The sequence below is a fragment of the Beta vulgaris genome, chromosome 4, assembly GCF_026745355.1.
Source record: "Beta vulgaris subsp. vulgaris cultivar EL10 chromosome 4, EL10.2, whole genome shotgun sequence".
NCBI classification, from domain to species: Eukaryota; Viridiplantae; Streptophyta; class Magnoliopsida; order Caryophyllales; family Amaranthaceae; genus Beta; species Beta vulgaris.
Window position 1 is genome coordinate 64,940,524 of NC_079205.1, and position 20,769 is coordinate 64,961,292.

General features: G+C 31.6%; 1 protein-coding gene across 1 annotated transcript; it reads left to right on the forward strand.

Annotated features, from left to right (window-relative positions):
* Window positions 1-740: 740 nt before the first annotated feature.
* Window positions 741-12,958, forward strand: LOC104889934 (linoleate 13S-lipoxygenase 2-1, chloroplastic). Its single transcript, XM_010675273.3, has 9 exons — window positions 741-1,305; window positions 3,656-3,924; window positions 6,347-6,590; window positions 8,108-8,428; window positions 8,643-8,728; window positions 9,409-9,519; window positions 9,813-10,111; window positions 11,355-11,621; window positions 12,092-12,958. Exons 1-9 carry the CDS (start codon window positions 918-920, stop codon window positions 12,849-12,851), a joined length of 2,745 nt encoding a protein of 914 aa, XP_010673575.2. The 5' UTR covers window positions 741-917; the 3' UTR covers window positions 12,852-12,958.
* The last annotated feature ends 7,811 nt before the right edge of the window (window positions 12,959-20,769 follow it).

Sequence of the window (20,769 nt, forward strand, 5' to 3'; positions counted from 1 at the left end):
ATGAAAAAATTGATTTGAAATCGAAGTGTCCACTTTCTTTACAATTTATGAAGTACTGTACTTAATTCAAAAATCAACTAAAAAATTATAATATTAGAAATCATAAATAAATTCAATAAAATTTCTATTTTGTTCATAAAATTTAACTTTGAAAAGTAAAAAAAAAAAAGAATGGTGAGAGACTTAAGTGACAGAAACTAAACCGGCCAATCAAATTTTGCAACTAAAAACAATTATACTTTGTATGTCTAATGTTCAAATTTTGACTTTTATGCCGAAGAAAATCGAGTTTATGTTTCGAAAAAAATTCAAGCACGCATCGTGTGCAAAAAATTCTAGTTAACAATAATTGAAACAGCTCATCACCTTTCAATGTTAATTTTCCTCTTAGCTTCCTCCTTAATTTGATGTGGATTACTTTATTTTCTTAATTTGACAGATCTACCAATATTTTTTTTGTCCATATAAGCTACGAAGGCAGGATAAAGTACAAGTACAAAGAAAGGGAAGAAAGATTCAAACCTGTGACTTATTGTTTAATTTACAACACTTCAATCTTAACCACTATGCCAAGACATCTTTGATATAAATCTACCCATGTAATATATGTATGTATTGCTAATTTGCTACATGCAGCCGTAAAACAAACCTCACTATCGATCATAGATCTTGATTAACCAGAACTAAGAAAATTATCAACCCTATATATATATTTCCATCTTACGTTACATGGGTAGAAAAAGTAGAAAACATACCAAACAACGTGTTTCATGTATTATATTTTAATATTTATAACTAGTAAATACTCCGATCCTTCTAGCAATACCTACTAATCACCTTCTATAAATATCAAATAATACACATCCAAATTTTCCGTCCAAAATTCAATTTTCTTCTTCTTCCTCCACCCAACCAAAATGTTGAACAAATCAATCACTAATAACAACACAACCCCATTATTACTTTCATTTCCTAAACCCTTTGTGTTAGGAAATGAACCAAAATTTGTTCAACTTAATAATTCTTCTAGGGCATATAAGGCATCAGTTGGTGCATTGTTTTCATGGAAGTTGTATGGAGATGGTGCTGTAACTAGGGCATGCCGACGTCGAAACCGCGATCTTAGGGTTAAAGCAGTAGCAACGAGAGCTAATGAACAGTCTGTGAAAGTTAAGGCCATCATATCTGTTAAACCAGCTACTGGGCTCTTGAACAACATTAACATCAACCGAGGGCTTGATGAAATTATTGATATGTTTGGTAAAACCCTCCTTTTGGAAATTGTTAGTGCTGAGGCTCAACCAAGTAAGTACCAAAGGGGAAAAAAATTAGATACAGTTTTTTTTTTTTTTATAATTAACATAACATATACTCCCTCCGTTTCACAATATAAGGCAAGCACGATGTTGGAGGTCGAACTTTGACCGTTAATTACTCTCAATTCATGCTGAAGAATTTTTTTTTTAAAATAATATTATTATAGTATTTTTCAAAACGAATCCAACGGTATAATTTTTATAATTTTTGTTTATCGTATTTGAGAGATATTTGTAGTCAAAGCAAATTTTTGTAAAGCGTAAATGCCTTCTATTTTGAAATCAAAGGAATAATAGGCCCCTAACAACATTAAGTTTCTAGTCATATCGAAAAAGAAACAAAATTAAATTTCCACTTTCCAGTATATATTCACCAAAAAAAATTAAAATATATATTTTCTTCGTATTTATTTTTGGGATATTCCATTTGGTATCATTGTACTTTTTGCTTTTCCATTTGATACCACTATTTTTCAGATATTCTACATGGTACCACTATAATTTGATTTTATTCTCTATTGTAGCATTCAACTAAGTAGAGTGTTAATTTAAGTTAGAATAGGCTAGAGTTTTACTTCGATTTACATGTTTTAATTTGCGTTAAGGTTTGTAATCGTTTTAGTCGTTAAGGTCAAAGTTGAGGTCATATTTGACGATAAAAAGACATAGAATATTATGATCATTTTTATGAAAATTTTGACTGAAAAATAGAGCTTTAAGGGTTAAAACGACACCCTAAAATCTTTATTTATTAATTTTTTGCAACTGCAAATAGAAACATGCAAACCCAAACAAAATTGTATTCTTGTTCAACCATAAACTAACATTTTACTTAAAAAATGGTATGATAAAGATTAATATTAAATTAGAGTGGTATCATGTGGAATTTTAAAATAACAGTGGTACCAAATGGAAAAGCCAAAAATTCAATGGTACCAAATGGAATATCCCTTTATTTTTTTATCTTTCCTACTTATTTTTAAACAATCTCTAATACAACTTTTTGACCGCTGAGATATGTCTCTATATATATATATGTTTGTGGGGGATCTATATCTGTATCTTTTTATTTTTCCGATTTATTTTTGAACAACCTCTAATGCAAACTTCTTGATAGTTAAAATCTATATATATTATGGGTATCAGTAAAAATTATGGATCGTAGAGGAGCCAAGAAAAGAGAAACAAAATAAAGAACCGCATGTGCGAGAACTGTGGAAGAGAGAATAATATTGTAAATAAATGTTAATATTGTAAATAAAATACAACTCCCTAAAATAAAAAATGTTGCAGGTAGAAAAAGAACGGAGTATAATATAGGATATACGAATGACAAATATATCTATGTGAGAAACATCGATAACAAACATAGTTTCTTTTTCATGGGCCATATCAACAGCTCTGATGCACGGACACTCTTTATTGGTCAACGTGTCGCGTTTCCGACACTTTAAACGTTTCCGACACTTCAGGACACTTTCAGACACTCTGAATTTTCTTTTGAAGAAAAATAGTGAATTGAAACGAGACCGACATAGTTTTTTGTTACTAGATAGAAGAAATGTTTTCCCTCTCAACCTTACTTTTTCCTTTCAATATCTCTAAATCTCTCAAAATATAGCCTAATCTACTTTCAAAACTGCAAAATATCGTGTTCTCTAACGTTTCCCCTGCGTTTTTTCACTTTTAGAATATGCGTTTCCCCGTGTCTACGTGTCCCCGTGTCCGGGTCAGTGTCCCGTGTCCGTGCAACTTAGATCAACAGTATTGTCTTTGGTCTATCACTCTCTGCGTACGTTGTACACCTAAAGGAAAAAAGAATACCCTCCCCATGGAAAAGAGAAAACAAAACAAAACAAAACAAAACCAATAACATTTAGTAGCAATATTTTGACTTGTATATTTTCCGCTGCATAATTTTAATTATTAATATATTTAATAACTAATTAAAAAAAATAGATCGATGATAATATTTTGAAGATATGTATAAAGGAAATCTAACAACGTTACAATAATTAAAAAATAGAAGGAACTATAGTTCAGAATATAGGAATGGTCCCCAACCCTCCTAATTACTGTATGGAGTATTATCTTGCGGATTGTATTAATGGCTCTGAAGTGGCTCATCAGACCGAATCATATGTAACTGGCCTTTAAGTTTTATCGAAGTACCACTATTCAAAAATATATATATATATATATATATATATATATATATATATATATATATATATATATATATATATATATATAGGAATGGTTACATAATTATTGCTTGCATGTGGGATTTTCCATCCAATAATATATCAAGTTGAATTTTTTACTTGGTTGATATGAAGAGACAGGATCAAAAAAGGCAACAATTCAAGCATATGCACATCGATCTAAGACTGAAGATGGAGTGGTAAAATATGAAGCTGATTTGGTTGTACCACCAGAATTTGGAGAAGTGGGTGCTATACTTGTTGAAAATGAACACCACCAAGAGATGCACCTTACTGATATTCTACTTGATGGCTTGCCTTTGGGCTCATTACAATTTAGTTGTAATTCATGGGTGCACTCCAAATTCGATAACCCTCAAAAAAGGGTCTTCTTTACTAACAAGGTACTTACTAAGGGTCCATTCGATATTATTGTGGTTTTCTATTTTTTGGTTTTTTATTTTCAAAGTCATATGATATATGTCCTACTGAAAAGTGAAACCACTTTTTCTGGTTTTCAATTTTTAGTTTTTAGTTTTAAAAAAAATGAAAACTGAAAACAAAAAAGATAACGAACGGGCCCTAAATTTTTATGAAAATGCATTTTTTTAGTTATTATCAAGTAATATATTCATTTCCATATTAGTAAACATGACAAAAATTAAATTGTTGAAGAAATATACATTTAAACAAACCAAACAAAAATCTTACATGATATATTTTTCTTATAAATTAAATTAAAATATAGTCAAAATTGACATCAACATCATAAATTAGGGTTCGAGTACTGCAATTGACATCACAAATTTTGACTGATAGCCAAAACACAATAAAATATTGGTTTAGGTGCGTAAGTGACATAAATGATGTATTTGATTATAATTATATCTTTATAAACTTAGTGTGAATAGACGTATTAGCTGTTCTTCCTTTAATTTTAATGTACTCTTTTTCATTTTTATAATCTTTGCTATAGCTTTTTCTTTTTATGCATATATATTTGAATAATTGCACACGTAGAACTTGTTTTGTCATTAGCTTGTTATTTTATGTTGATATTAATTAATGAGTTAGGATCCTCCTCACTCCTGGCTTTTTTTCGACATCTATTTTCGGATTATAACATGACACCTAAACTTGAAATAAAGTAAATTATCATACTGTCCAGCTGTCCTTATATTTTCACCAACTGAACTTCTATACGTCGCCCAACAATTACTTAAAATCGCCCAAAACAAACATTAAAATTACATTTATAACCTTCTTTATTTCTTTCTTAAATCAATACCATCCCCTTCACTCCACTACCGTCCCTACTTCTGTGCTTAGCCCATGCATCTCATCTCTAATGGAGTACTTTTAAAAAACATCTGTAAATCTGTAATGCATTGTTGTAGTAGTAGTACATGACATTATCACCGTCCCTTCAATAAATTTCACCGTCACCCACGCAAATAGAACGTAATTTTAATGTTTATAATCTTGCAAAATACTGCACCACCCACGCACCACCATCTCCCTCAGACCCTCACCTCCACTTAACATCGCACCACCACCTTCGCATTACGTTGTAACCACCGCGTTGAAATTTTTTTATACCGGCGAACGTCCGGCCAGGACGTTCTGCCCATGGGGCGATCGTCCGGCCAGGACGTTCTTCCCATGGCGCGAACGTCCTGGCCTGACGTTCGCTCCATGGGCAGAACGTCCTGGCCGGACGATCGCCCCATGGGCAGAACGTCCTGGCCGGACGTTCGCCGGTATAAAAAAATTTCAACGCAAAGGTGGCTGTGGTGGAGGACGCCAGGCGATGGCGTGGAGGTCCGGTGGTAGTTGGAAGCTAGGTGGTTGTGAGGTGGTGGTGGTGGGGAAATGAGGAGAAGTTGAAATGGCAGTAGGTTGTGGTGGTGGGGGTGGTGGGTTGGGTAGAAAAGAGGAAAGGGTGAAATAGTCTATTAAAATATATTTGGGGGGCGATTTTAAGTAATTCCAGGGCGATGTTGTAATCTTAACCATTTATATAAGAAACGGAGAAGATTCCAATTACGTGTACTAAGTTGTTGGTTATATAATAAAACCAATTACGTGTACTAATTAGTTGTTGGTATATATTTAAAAGATGATGAACCTTTTCATCTTCGACTAAGAAGACATGATCAGTATTTAGGTTTCTTTGCAACTAGTATATATATTCAATTAAGTTGATTGACTTGATGTAAGCTATCTTAATTAATAAAGTCTTGTAAATATGGTACTTGATCTGTCACTCTGTGATCGAATTTCATCTATATCATTACTTTAGTCATTAATTTATACCAAAAAAGAAAATTTAATTGATTCACTTACTGATGGGACATAGTTTTGGACGATAATTGACACAAAGGTAATAAAGGTAAAAGTCAAGTGAAAACTATAACAACTAATTAATACTCCATCCGTCTCATAATATAGTGCATACTTATTTCTTTTCACGGGAATTAAGGAAATTGGAGGGAGTAGTAGGATTCTAAAAAAAAAAATAGTATAATAGAGTACTTTTGTCTTGGAACTACTCCTTCTTTATTTTCTTTTTTCTTTAAAAAAAATCAAAAAGCAATTAATAGTACTTTGAAAATGGTGCAAAACAATAAATATGAGTATACATTTTGAAAGAAAGGTAGGAATATTTTGGAAAGTTTACATAAAAATTGAGGATAACATTATAAAATGAACTGATATTTCTTCTTTTATCAACGTAGTACACTCACATGTATTGTGTATTATATATGATAGCTTCAACATTTACTACAATTGACCGATTTGCATTATTGGTGTAATATATTGCAGTCGTACTTGCCATCACAAACACCGAGTGGATTGAAGATGTTACGGGAGAAAGAACTTGAAATTTTGAGAGGAAATAATGGAGAAGGAGAACGCAAGACTATTGATAGAATATATGATTATGACACATACAATGATCTTGGTGATCCAGACAAAGATCCTGAATTAGCAAGACCAGTTTTAGGTGGTAATAAGGATCTTCCCTATCCAAGACGTTGTAGAACAGGACGTCTTCCTACTAAAACAGGTACATGATTCTATTTCATTGAGCATTTATTGATGTTACTTTAAGCTTAAAATATTATTCCCCTAAAAAAAAGCTTAAAATATTGTTGTCAGTTAAATACTTCATTCGTTCCTTTTGTTCTTTTTATTTAAAATCTTTTTGAAATAGAAAAAAAAAGTGAAAGTAGGGAGAATAAATAGGAATGGAGGTAGTAGTAGTATAATTTTTTAATTAGAAAGGTGTTTGCATGAAAATCTATTAGGTAGTGGATTATAAAATATTGAGTTATTGTATCATTTATAATAAACTACTGCTCTCTTTCGTCCTATAATGTAGTGATTAACTAAATATTCTCATTAATATATACTAAAGAATACAATCATGTTAGATCTTGTTAGGTTCGTCTCAATTTCATAATGTTAATTTTTTATACTTTATCAAGTACGATATTGGAGATATCAAAAGCGAAAAGTTCGTTTCGGAGATTGAGAAAAACAAACAAACACTATATTATGAAGAGGGAGTAATAATTACAGACACCGAGACACGTTGTTCTGGGCTGGGGTCAACGATGCATGAATCATGATAGTAATTTTTTTTTTTTGAAGTGAATCATGATTCATGATAATAATTTTTTTTTTGAAGTGAATCATGATTCATGAATCATGACAATAATTTTTTATCAACTAAATCGCTGAACTTTTGGATGGGTCGGCGGGTGAGAACAGGTTAAAGACTTAAAGCTTAACAACAATCATATTGATGACCAATTGAATCAATTTCTCAACAATCATATAGTACTCTTATTTACTTCCCCGTCACTATATGTTTGCATTTGAGGTCATTAAGTGCATTTTGTCAAAGCTAGTTGACCAATTTGGATAGTACTCTATATTACAATAAAAAATTCTCATAAAAAACATTAATATGTGAAATCTTGTTTTGATTTTTTCTAATTTGTACTCCATCCGTCTCATAATATAGTGTTCGTCTTTTTTTACACGTTTTTCAAGACGTAATTTTAACCTTTAGTATATTCAATTGCATATTACCAAAAAATATATAAAAAAAGTTATTATGAAAATACACGTTGAGACGAATCTAACAAGATCACATATGAGTAGTTTTTTTATATAATAATGAGAATATTTGGTCAAAGATTTTAAACTTTGACCCACAAAAAATGAAGTAGGCACTATATTCTGCGACTGAGAGAATATTATTAATATACTTGGTCCCATCTAAAAGTACGAATTATATTTTTGGCCCCCTCAAAAATATTTTTGTGGTTCCACCACTGGGTTTGATAGTATATAGTCTCAACTCTCAAACATACATATTCTTAGAGGGCCACGGATATAACGTGTATTGTAACTAGGTTTTTCCCCACACTCCTAGTTATTGTATGGAACAATATTAACGTTGGATTGTAATAGTTTGAACGATTAGTAATAATGAATGAATGTCCTTGTTTACCAAAAAAAAAAACATACATAAAAGCTAATCACATTCTACATATGCAATACATGTACGTGCAGATCCTAATTCCGAGCGAAGATCTAACAACGTGTACGTACCTAGAGATGAACAATTCTCAGACACGAAGCAGGCACAATTCGGGTTCAAAACCCTGTACTCAGTCCTCCATGCTGTAGTACCATCAATGGAAACTGCGATGAATGATCCTGAACTCGGATTTGCATACTTTACAGCCATTGATTCGCTCTACAACGAAGGAGTTAATTGTCCTGGATTAAAGCAACATGGGTTATTGCAGGATATGCTGCCTAGGCTTATTAGAACTGTTTCTAACCTTCAAGATAATATGCTTCGTTTCGAGCTTCCGAAGATGTTTGATCGTATGAACACTATTACTAACGCTTCAAACTATTGTTTAGTTATACCGCCTCCGTTTCATATTATTTGCAAAGTTTAGACATTTTTTTACTTACACTTTATGTCAAATCATTGCAAATAATTTAAAACAGAGGTAATAATTCCTTTGTGATGTTCTTCGTTTTTACAATGAGTTTTAATTTGATCTATGTGCGTGGTACTTTGGCTGATATGCAGGGGATAGATTTTCTTGGTTTAGGGATGAGGAGTTCTCTCGTCAAACTCTTGCTGGCCTAAATCCTGTTAGCATCAAGCGTGTTACGGTATGCTGTGCAAAACTAGCGTACAATAATATATACTTTCTTCGTTTAGAAATAGTTGCACCATTTCTAACTTTCACGCATGTCGATATATGATTTCCACTAATATATTTAATTATCAATAAGTAAAAATTATAAAAAATTTATTTTAAAAAATTTTATATCGAGACAAGTCTAACAAGAAAGTTTTTTTGAAATTTAGAATATGGTGTTACGATATATGATACGCATATCTTTAATTATCAATAAGTAAAAATTATAAAAAATTTATTTTAAACGAGAAAAAATTATAATAAGTTCATATGCATTAGTTTTTATAAACTATCGTAACAAGAAACTTTTTATAAACTTTTTAATATATCGTAACACGCTAATTAAAGATAAAAAATTTATATCGAGACAAGTCTCACAAAAAACTTTTTATAATATGTTCATATGCATTAGAAATTTAGAATATGTCGTATGCGTATTTCCTAATAAAGTAGTACATCAAGAAGAACTACACATTTTAGTATGGTTTTTTTGAACTTATTTCTAGGTGACCTGTAAAAAAGATGCACTTCACTATTACTTCTTGTACTCTTAAAACTTGTCAATTTATTGTCTGAGTAATTTTAGTAGAATTAGTAATGCAATTTTCTAAACAATAGTAATTAAAGATGTTAGAATGCCTAATTTTGCAGGAATGGCCACTAAAGAGTAACCTAGACCCGAGCATTTACGGCCCTCCTGAATCAGCTTTAACAACCGAACTAGTGGAGGGTCAGATGAAAGGTTCCATGACGGTTGAAGAGGTTAACTACTTATATCTATATATGATCATTATCATTGATTAATTTTTTTCAAATTTCTGAAATATTTTTGTTAAGAGTATAACTCACGTGTGAGTAACGATATAGTTGTCCCACATTGAAGAATTAAAGCGATAATGACTAACATATATAGATTGGTGGGTTACTGCACCTATCACCAATTGGTTTTAGGATGGAAACTGCCAACCTTGTATGTGGCCATTTTTTCCCCGGCGTGGGGTTTTGTACAGGCCCAATGAAGTTTATCAGTTTTGTTGCATGGTACGTAATTGCAGGCTTTGGCTGAAAAGAGGTTGTTTATAATTGATTACCATGACGCATATTTGCCTTTCGTCAACAAAGTTAGAGAGCTTAAGGGGGCAACATTGTATGGATCACGAACTTTGTTTATCTTCGATGGTGAAACACTATTACCACTAGCTATTGAGTTAACTAGGCCTCCATTAGATGGAAAACCACAATGGAAGAAAGTATTTACGCCCGGAACTTGTGCAACTTCTAGTTGGCTTTGGAAACTTGCTAAGGCTCATGCCCTTTCGCATGACTCTGGTTACCATCAACTTGTCAGCCATTGGTACATTATTTTCATATATTTACGTTGCTTTAATTGATTATATTTTTTTGGAATAATGGACATCATAAAATAATCCACAAATAGAGAAAATACAAATAAATAAGAGACGACTTATCTATATCTATACAAATATATTAAAAACGTGCGTGACAATGTATACGCGCGAACCTGTGACCTCTTGTTATCATACATGACACAATTACCATCTCAACCAACTTTTAATCATGTTTTAAGTGTCCACATTATTATATTTGTACCTTTTAAATATTGAGTTTTCCTTAATATATTTTAGTGCGAAAGGAAAAAAAATGGGCCCATATATATACTAGTAAATATATTAAAAGACGTTTCTAAACAAAGAACAGCGCCACATGGCGCTCTTTCTAGGGGAATTTTACTTTTTATAATCCATGTACACCTAAAAAAAATAGAAATTGCATAGTATAGGATTTGATCCCATATCCTCAAGTTCATATATACTAAAGTTTTAACCATTAGACCAAAATTGTACTTAGTGTTAACATTTTAAAGTATAATATTAATAAAAGAAAATTTTCCTCACCCGGAGCATAGTCCGGATCTGATAACTAGCTAGTTAAGTTATTATTATTGAGACACACTCCGAAATACTTCCTCCGTTTCAAAATAGATGATACATTTTGACTTTTCCACTATTCATGAATGAGGTTTGACCATGCATTATTTACTATTAGGTAAAATCAAATGTTATAATGTAATATGTTGTTGGATTTGGCTTAATATATATTTTCAGAAAATCAAAATTTTATACTTTACTCTAATACATAATTAAAGATATTAGTAGTCAAAGTAGTGCATCGAAAAGCGTTTTAGTCAAAATGTATCATCTATTTTGAAACGGAGGAAGTATGTAATTTATGATGTCCATATTAATTTCTTTGTGTATGAAATGGGAACTAATTCATTATCTATACTAATATATTAAAAGGCGTTCCTAAACGTGGAACGGTGCCACGTGGCACTCTCCCTAAAGCATTTTACTCCATGTAATAATCTGCATACAATAAAAAAACCTAAAATTGCATAGCATAAGGTTTGAACCCATGACCTCAAGATTATATAATAAAGTCTTAACCACTAGACCAATTGATATTTAATATCATTATTTTAAAGTATAATATATAAATGAAAATTTCATACCCGGGGCATAGCCCGGGCCTAATAACTAGTTAGAACTTATTATTTGTTGGCTTGATAATTGTAGGCTAAGAACACATTGTTGCACGGAACCATACATAATTGCAGCAAATCGACAATTGAGCACAATGCATCCAATTCATAGGTTGTTGCATCCTTATTTCCGTTACACCATAGAGATCAATGCCCTTGCTCGACAAGCTTTGATAAATGCAGGCGGTATTATTGAAAGCTCCTTTGCACCTGGAAAGTACGCCTTGGAGTTAAGCTCCGTCATCTATGGTTTGGAATGGAGATTTGATCATGAAGCATTACCAGCAGACCTTTTAAGCAGGTACCAAAAAATGTGTCTGGATTAGCTGCAGGGTCATCTTGAAAATTTTAGGGTCCGCGTTCTAAAAATAAAAATGAGGCCCTTATATTATAAATATTAATAGGTTGCACATACATATTAGGCAATAATATACAAATTTGATAAGCACATATTTTAAAATGTAGAATTTTTTGTCACGCGATGAGGAAGAAATAAATAAGCATTTTTCATAAGAAAATATTAAAAAATTAAAAATTTAAGCCCCTTTCAGATTAGGGTCCCTGTACGGTTGGACTCTTTGCACACCCTCTAAGACAACCTTAATTAGCTGGTATGGGAATGGTTTCTTTTGAATTAGAGATCCCAAGTTTGAGCCTGGTTAAAATTTGGATTACTGGAACTCTAGTAGATCAGTTAAAAAATACCATATCATTTAATTTTCAATATTGAAACAAATTTAACAAGCTAGTATGGTTGTATTTGAATAATAGGGGAATGGCAGTTGAAGATCCATCAGCCCCACATGGGGTAAAACTAATTATTGAAGACTATCCATATGCAAGTGATGGGTTAGAGCTATGGGGTATAATCAAGCAATGGGTGACGGATTATGTGAGCCACTACTACCCTGATCCGACTCTTGTAGAGTCGGATCAGGAGCTTCAAGCCTTTTGGACGGAGGTAAGAATCGTAGGTCATGGGGATAAGAAGGACGAGCCATGGTGGCCAACTCTTAAAACACCTCAAGACTTAATCCACATTATCACAACAATAATATGGGTGACTTCAGGGCATCATGCTGCAGTTAATTTTGGTCAATATGCCTATGCGGGATACTTTCCTAATAGGCCTACTATTGCGAGGACAAAGATGCCTACAGAAGATCCTACTGAAGCAGAATGGAAGCGATTCTCTGAAAGACCTGAAGAAACACTCCTTCAATGCTACCCTTCTCAAATACAAGCTACACGAGTTATGGCGATTTTGGATGTTCTTTCAGGTCATTCTCCTGATGAGGAATACTTAGGTGAAAACATGGAGCCTTCTTGGGAGGTAGAACCTAATATAAAGGCAGCTTTTGAGAAGTTTAATGGGAGGTTGAAAGAGTTAGAGGGAATCATTGATGAGAAGAATGCTAATGAGAACTTGAGGAATAGAAGTGGAGCTGGTGTTGTGCCTTATGAATTGCTTAAGCCTTTCTCCTCTCCTGGGGTCACTGCTATGGGAGTTCCAAATAGTATCTCCATTTGAAAGCTATTATATACTACTTTCGTATTTTTTTTAGTTGCAACGTTTGGTTTTGTGCCACTATTTTCATCAACCAACTTTGTTAAACTATATCGTATTGTTATATAAGAAAAAACATAGTTAAGTGGGGACTTGTTAGATTCTTCTCAATGCGACAATTTCAAATTATCAAAATTTTATACATGAATTTTACTTACACCTAATAAGAGATATTAATGTTCAAAAAATCGTCTCGACAAATGTAAAAAATAAATAATGCAACTAAAAAAATACAGAAATATAGTATATCTTTGAACTTAAATAGTTAATGTTTGTATAATAGTAAGGCCTTGTTTGGTTGACAAAACAAATCATGGGAAGTACAAATTCCTAGGAAGTAGAAGTATATGAAGTTGTTTGGTTGGCAAAACCATGGGAATTTGCACTTCCTAGGAAGTTCTACTTCCTCCAAAATGGAGGAAGTTAGTTACCTATAGGAAGTTCTACTTCCCATTATCAACCAAACACAATTTTAGACTTTCTAGGAATTTCAAATAAATGGAAAAAATAACTTCCTAGGACGTATGAGTTCCTACATACAATCAAACAAGGCCTAAATCTATGACGATTATATTAAGTGAGAGAATAAAAGGTATGAGCTTATTTTTTTTTAGTCTGATAACAAGCAAAAGTTCTCAAACCAGACACAATCGTACAATGGCAACATTTCACTAAGTTTAAGATTGAGTTGTGCTGTGCATTGCACGTATTCACTCATTTGTGCCCTATACATGCATACACTATTGAATCTCACCTCGGAGCAGCTTGTAACAGTAATGTTAGTATCATTTACAATCACATAGGTATTCGGATCTAGTCCCACTCCTTATAAGAATCTAGGATTCAACTTCTACCCCACTTTTTTTATGTATTATTTTACGTATCGCTCAATATAATTGATAGACATCAAATTTAATCCAACTTTTTTTTTTCAAAAAATAAATAAAAAGGTCTTTATTTATATGAGCCAATAATAATGAGTCCGACATGAAATGGTACAGATAATGTGATAGGTGATACTTTATTCCTTAATATGCCAACTATTTGTAAGAGATTTCAACTTATTTACCTAAAAAATATTACTTTCGTCGTCCAATTTTAATTGCAATAGTTTGACTTTTGCACTATTTAATTTTTAAATCTTTCTGGACCATAACTTTTAATTAGTAATATATAAAAAAATGCAATTAGTGTAAAAGAGATTCTACGGTTGATCTCAATTTATTTTTTCAACATATCAACTTTTCATAATTTTGACTAATAGATAACTAGTGATATACTGATATTATATTAATAGTCAAATTTATAAATTGACAAATATGGTCAAACTATTGCGATTAGTATAGGACTGAAGGGGAGTTCGGATCCTCTAAAGTTTTCGTGCATACTTCATTTATCATAAAATATTTATCATTAGTATCATAATAGTATTGTCAAAAATAGTATTACGTAATATTTATCATAAAATAGTATCATTCGTGCATACTATAAAGATTTTATCATTATTACACTTGTATATTATTAGGTTCTAAGAACAACACACTTTATATAAAATAACTTGCCAAACCAACATATGACTTCCTACCTTGTGGAGACCGTCCTTTATTTCAAATGACTTATCTCCCTCTTTAATTTATAATAACCAAATATTATATTTTAATTGGCTTAAAATGAACTCACCCACACAATTAATAAGGAGAAACAATTGCTTGCCATGTTTAATCACACACTCACATTTTTTTTCCTATATCTATAATTTTCTCTCATAACATTTATTTTTGAAAAAAAATTAAAATTGGACCACTCTTTTTTCCTATATCTATAATTTTCTCTCCTAACATTTATTTTTGAAAAAAAATTAATATTGGACCACTCTTTCTCTCCTTGTTTCTTCTTCTTCTTTATTACTCTCTTTTTTTGCTAACTATCTAAAGTGAGGCTCTTGATATCATGTATAATACAAAAAGAAAAGTAAAAATGAGATATGAAGTATTACTGCGTGCTCATCATATTACAATAAATCGAACTACATGAGGTCTTAAGTAGGCTTATTAGGAATAAACAAACAAATCTTAAAATCTAGGCCCATGACTAGATAGTGGATGAGACCCATTCTTATACTTCATAACAAGATTAAACTAACGTACATGTTAAATAATTCAATAAACAACCCACTAACATATTACTAAATCCTAGGAACTATTCACCCACTGTTAACTAAGAAATGTTCCTGTAATTTTGAAAGCACTTCCAACATATAGAAGATAAGATTTGTTGGCTATACCAACATCAAAAGTACAGATGGCTACTGCTCTCCACCTCCTGACCACACATGCAACATAAATCATCTGTGCTAATGCCAAATGTGGAGTATATGGGCATGTTTTGGCAAAATTAGCGATTCTAGTAGCTGTTAGCGGCGCGGTAGCTGTAGCTATTCGGGATAGCTGCTAGCTGTCTACTAGTAGTTGTCAGCGATTAGCGATTAGATTAGTTGTTCAATAAGAAGTGTTTGGCAAAAGTAGTTGTTGAAATTGTAAAAAGCAATAAATGATATTTAATTTGATATGAAATGATATACAACAATTTCATATGTTCGTTCAATAAATTCAATATTTATTTTTCCAAAGAAGTTACACAAAAAGGACTGTACGACTTTTTAGCGGCTCAAACAAATGTATAAATCTAAGAAAGTATTCAACTCTCGAAAAAAGAAATAAAAAACATTGATTAATAATTCTACCTTATGCTATTATGTAGTGTTTATTTGCTAGACCGCTACCTCTAAATCTCAAACGTTACTTGTAGTAACGTTCCACAAACGCTATTTGTAATCTACCCCAACTGCTACCCGCTACTACAACCAATACCTTACCAAGCACTCATAATTTTCTTAAATAGCATTTTAATCTTATCAAACCGCTAATCTCTACCTCAAATGCTAGTGCCAAACAGACATATCTTCTTTGTCTACAATCTGTTATGGGTATAAGCTATAACAAAAGACTATTAATAACATATTCTTTTAACTCAATTCTTTTTAACGTATTATTATTTTCAAACTCAAATTTTAAGATTTCTTTTTTATTGTAATTGATCCAAAGCATCGTCTGTATCAACAAACTAAGTTGTATAGGATGATAATTTACTTTAAACTGTATGCGCATCTCACCTTTCTCGTAGGCCTTGACCTAGGGCGGTGTAGTCCGGGACCAACAACATGTATACTCCCTCAGTTTCAAAATATAAGGTATTCACGCTTTACGAAAATTTGCTTTGACCACAAATATTTCTCAAATACAATAGATAAAAATTATAAAAATTATACCGTTGGATTTGTCTTGAAAAATACTATACTAATATTATTTTTTAAAATTTTCTATCAACATAAATTGCAATTCATTATCGGTCAAAGTTCGACCTCGAACATTATGCGTGCATTATATTGTGAAACGGAGGGAGTAGCATTTATCAATTCCATACAATCAGTGAACGTACATAAGCAACAAAACTGGTAGCAAAATTCAAAATGATGATATTAAGAGAATAATCAAGGACACCAAGATCGTTGTCGTTGTATGACTCCTATCTTAGGGGACCGTTGAGTACGTTACAATGCTTTAGATTTAATCTCTTTCGTATGTAAGTTTGGAGATAACTGGATAAGGTGTAATTTATGCACCAATCAACTCAAAACCTTCAGTTCTTCATATGGGATTCATACTATTGTTATGTTTTTTTAGTAGGATATGCAAAGTGACTATATTGTTTAAGTTCATGATTTTGTCCGGCCTATAGGCTATAGCTAATCCTCGTACTTTAACTGTTTTATTTTGTAAATGTTACGTTAATTCTTTAGAATAAATCTTTACAAAATATATTTTATAATTTGAAGTTTTTATCATTATTAACTAACATTGCGATCTTCAACATTATTAAGTTCAAATTTCTCAACGGTCCATTGCATCATTGTCAAGTGGAATTCCATACTCATAAACGAAACATTTCTTCTGTTTAGACATAATTGTTGGGTTATGGTGTGGTCGTGTGGATATGGTATCTCATGATGTGCAAAGATTATTAGAGAAATATGTAATTTGTGAGTGGAACGCGCGTTTGAAGGAGCTAGAAAGGAGAACCCACTCTCGACGAAGCAGCTTTTAGCAGTATGAGCAGTGGCGTTCAGGGCGGATCTAGAATTTTGAAATTAGGGGGATCCTAACTAAACCAAGTAAATATAGAATGATCATAATACACAAATGCTAAGTTGAGTTTTGACCATAACAAAACAAAACTTTATATTAGTCAAGTCCTTTATTAGAGATACCTCATCTCCAATTTATTGTATTGAAGTTAATGTTGTGGGCCAAAGAAAGTATAATGATAAGGTAAATATAATAGTAAACAACTGGTAGGATGATTCTTTAAAAAAAAAGTGCGTAAACTAATAAGGGACAATTCAAAAAGGAAAATGGGAGAATTAATTGTTATATTACAAAAAAAAGTTTAAAATTAGAGCTAAAGTCTTCAAAAACAATAGAATAAAGATTTCAAATAGAATAGAAAAATTGTTAAAATAGAAAAAGAAAAAAACAAGAAGTATAAAGGAACATAGAAAAAAAGGTCATCAAGTAGAGAAGAAACAAAATGAAAAAGAAAGTTGGAAATGGTTTTTATGGGACCGAATCCGCGCAAAAATTTAGCGCATGCAAGAGGTTGTTAGATAGTTGACCAGTAGAGCAACTCACATATTGTCGTATAAAAGCGCGGATACTAAATTTAAACAATAGTCTTTATCACGTTAATAAGTATAAAGGATGCTGATTTTTTTGGTGGGCCCCTAGGCCACCCAGGACCCTCAATAGGTCCCCCTCTGGTGGCGTTGAAATATCTAGGCCACTTATTGGGAAGCGCTCGCTCTCCTCGACGTGTTCTATCTTATGCGGTTATGAAATAGCTGGTCATTTTCAAAGTGTACACAAGTAAATGTATGTAATTTTAAGAAAAGAGAGAAAATCGAGTGAAATTCTCGTATTAAAGAGATTAAGAACTCTAAATAGAGGTTAGAGAATCTAGAGAGGGATAATTTTTTGTATCATCATCTCATATTTGATTCAAAGTTCTAATGCAAATGAGTGGTATTCTCCTAAATTTCTGATTTCCACGTAAATTATTATATGTTACTAGGAGCATTATTTTACGCATGTTGAGCACACTTGTCGATTATGATTTCCACGTAAATGAGTAATTCTTATTATTTCATGTATGTTGCAAAATATACTTCTCTTGGAAAATGGGTAATTATTCTAGGAGCATTAATTTAGAAACCCCTTAAAAAAAAGGAGCATTATTGCCTTTGTTTGTCAAGCTGCTGTAAGTTTTCGATGAGATCTTTCATCTTGTCCGCTTGCACTGGGCTAAAGAAAGGACTGAAATTTACGAAGTTCTATTTTGCACGATGCGGTTAATTGCCTGGTTGGGGAATGCATGGGTAATTTGTATCAACTAGACATCTATTGACTCTCAAATCATTACCCCGAAAAAACACCATTTTTTCTTTGGAGAAAACATGTAGATTACTACTGTACTCCCTCCGTTTCCTAAAGATCTTCCCACTTACTGTTCCAACATATACCAAGGAAAATCAAGTTGTGTGGGGCATGGTGTGAGTAAAGTAGGAGAGAGAAAGGGGTTAAAATAAATAAACAAATAAAAAGGGGTTAAAGTAGGAGAGAGAAAGGGAGTAAAATTGAATTAATAATGTAATGGTGGACCAAATTGAAAGTTACGTGCGCTTCTCTCTTCTCTCCCCTCTCTCCCCTCTACTTTCAAAAACCCTAACCTCCATTGTTGATTTTTAAAGGGGCTTCCATCGGTTTTTACCGTTGGAAAGCCCCCACCTTTGTTTTTTATTTATTTTTAGGTTTCCAATAACGATTTCTCCCTCGAAAGAAAGGTTTTCGATCTCCTTCGTAAGAAAAGGTTTTTCGATCTCCTTCGAAAGACAGGGTTTTTCGACCTCCTTCGAAAGACAGGATTTTTCTCCTCTTTTAGAGGGGGAATTTCTACAGGTAACAATCCGGGATACTAGATCTAATGGATTGCCGTGAAATCATTTTGTTGGTGAAGAATTATGCGGGATCACAAAGGTTATCAATTTTTCGAATACGGTCAGATGAATCCGACGAAAATCATCCTCACGACTACAAGGGATCGTTAGATTGTCTCTCCAACAAGGCTGTATTTTCCAGCGATATAAGCGGGAGATGTTCCACATTGCAAGATTTGTTTGACGATCGTAGTTTTCATGAAGGAAATTTTTGTTTGATTCAACTTATGTATTTGTTTGATTCGATTGCTTATGTAGATGTCGTATGACTTTTTATTAATGAATTAATTTTACTTTTCAAAAAAAAAAAAAATGTAATGGTGGACCATATGATAGTGACATGAGAGGATAAATAGGGAAATTTGTTTTGCCAAATAAGGAATAAAGCAAAAGAGGGAAGATCTTTTGGAAACACCCTTAAACGGAAAGAGAGAAGATCTTTAGGAAACGGAGGGAGTATTTTGCAACTCCCACCCACTCAAGTGACTCAACCCCAGATAAGAACTCGTGTTCTGCCACAATGCATATTGATTGAGTACACTTAATACCAATGCACATTTTTTATACCATAAATATCTTCGATTATATGTTATTAAAAAGTATAATTTTTTTTTTCAAAATATACATTGAAATTAAGCCATCAACAATTGAAATTATGATATTTATCTTTATAAACTAGTATTTAAAAACGGTAAAAGTTGATATTCAAATAGCGTAAAAAAACAATATAATATACCAATCAAGAAACAGATAAAGTATCAAAGAAAGAAAAAAAGAACAAATAGAGATTCAAATTGCATATAAATGCATAGCCAGTCAACTGGCTAATTAAAAGGTGGCGAGATGTCAATATATAATTCCTGACCCAACTATATTCTAACTCAATATTTTAAAATATCTTAAATCATACCCCTCTCCCCTCTCTATATGCCTAACATAATATATAAATATATATATATATATATATATATATATATTTAGGGCATGTTCTTCCCAACTTATTTTCAGTTCAGTTCAATTGTTCAGTTCAGTTCAGTTAAGCTCCAATAAGTTCAGTTCAGTCCAGTTCAGTTCAACTCCATTCTTTTATAACTATTTTGTTAAATATTATTATTATTATGTTGGTATAATTTATTTTACTAATTACTCTTATTATTATTATTATTATTATTATTATTGTTATCATTATCATTATTATTATTTAAATATATATCATTACTGTTAAGTATTATTATTATTATTATTATTATTATTATTATTATTATTATTTCTATATATATTTTTTTTATTATAGCTTTACTCATTATTATTACTATTATTATTAGGAGGAACATGGTTTAGGTCAAAGCACAAATAAACCCACTTTTTTAGCCCATAAACCAATCAAATCGCGTCAAGGCGGTTTATGATGAATTTTCGCGGTCCAACCCAATCATTATTTTTATTACTAAATGTTTTTATATTATTAAATCTAATTATTAAAATAGTAATATTAATTTAATTCTTAGATATTATTGTTATTATATATCATCATCAAGTATTAATATATTAATACAAATAATATAAAATAATTATTATTAATTATCATTATTATCATTAATTATTATTATTATTATTAATTTATGATTATTAATATTATTATTTATAACTATTATTTAAAAATATCCAAAATACTATTATTATTATTATTCATTATTATTACTTATCATTATAATTATTATTTAATATTCATATTATTATTGTTTAAAATATTATTTATATATTTATTACATT

Excerpts from the sequence above, each read along its gene's own strand:
- LOC104889934 (XM_010675273.3), top strand. The coding sequence starts at position 918 with ATGTTGAACAAATCAATCACTAATAACAACACAACCCCATTATTACTT. Across the intron at positions 8,729-9,408 it reads TTAGCATCAAGCGTGTTACG|GAATGGCCACTAAAGAGTAA; the intron begins GTATGCTGTGCA and ends CTAATTTTGCAG. Across the intron at positions 9,520-9,812 it reads GTTCCATGACGGTTGAAGAG|GCTTTGGCTGAAAAGAGGTT; the intron begins GTTAACTACTTA and ends ACGTAATTGCAG.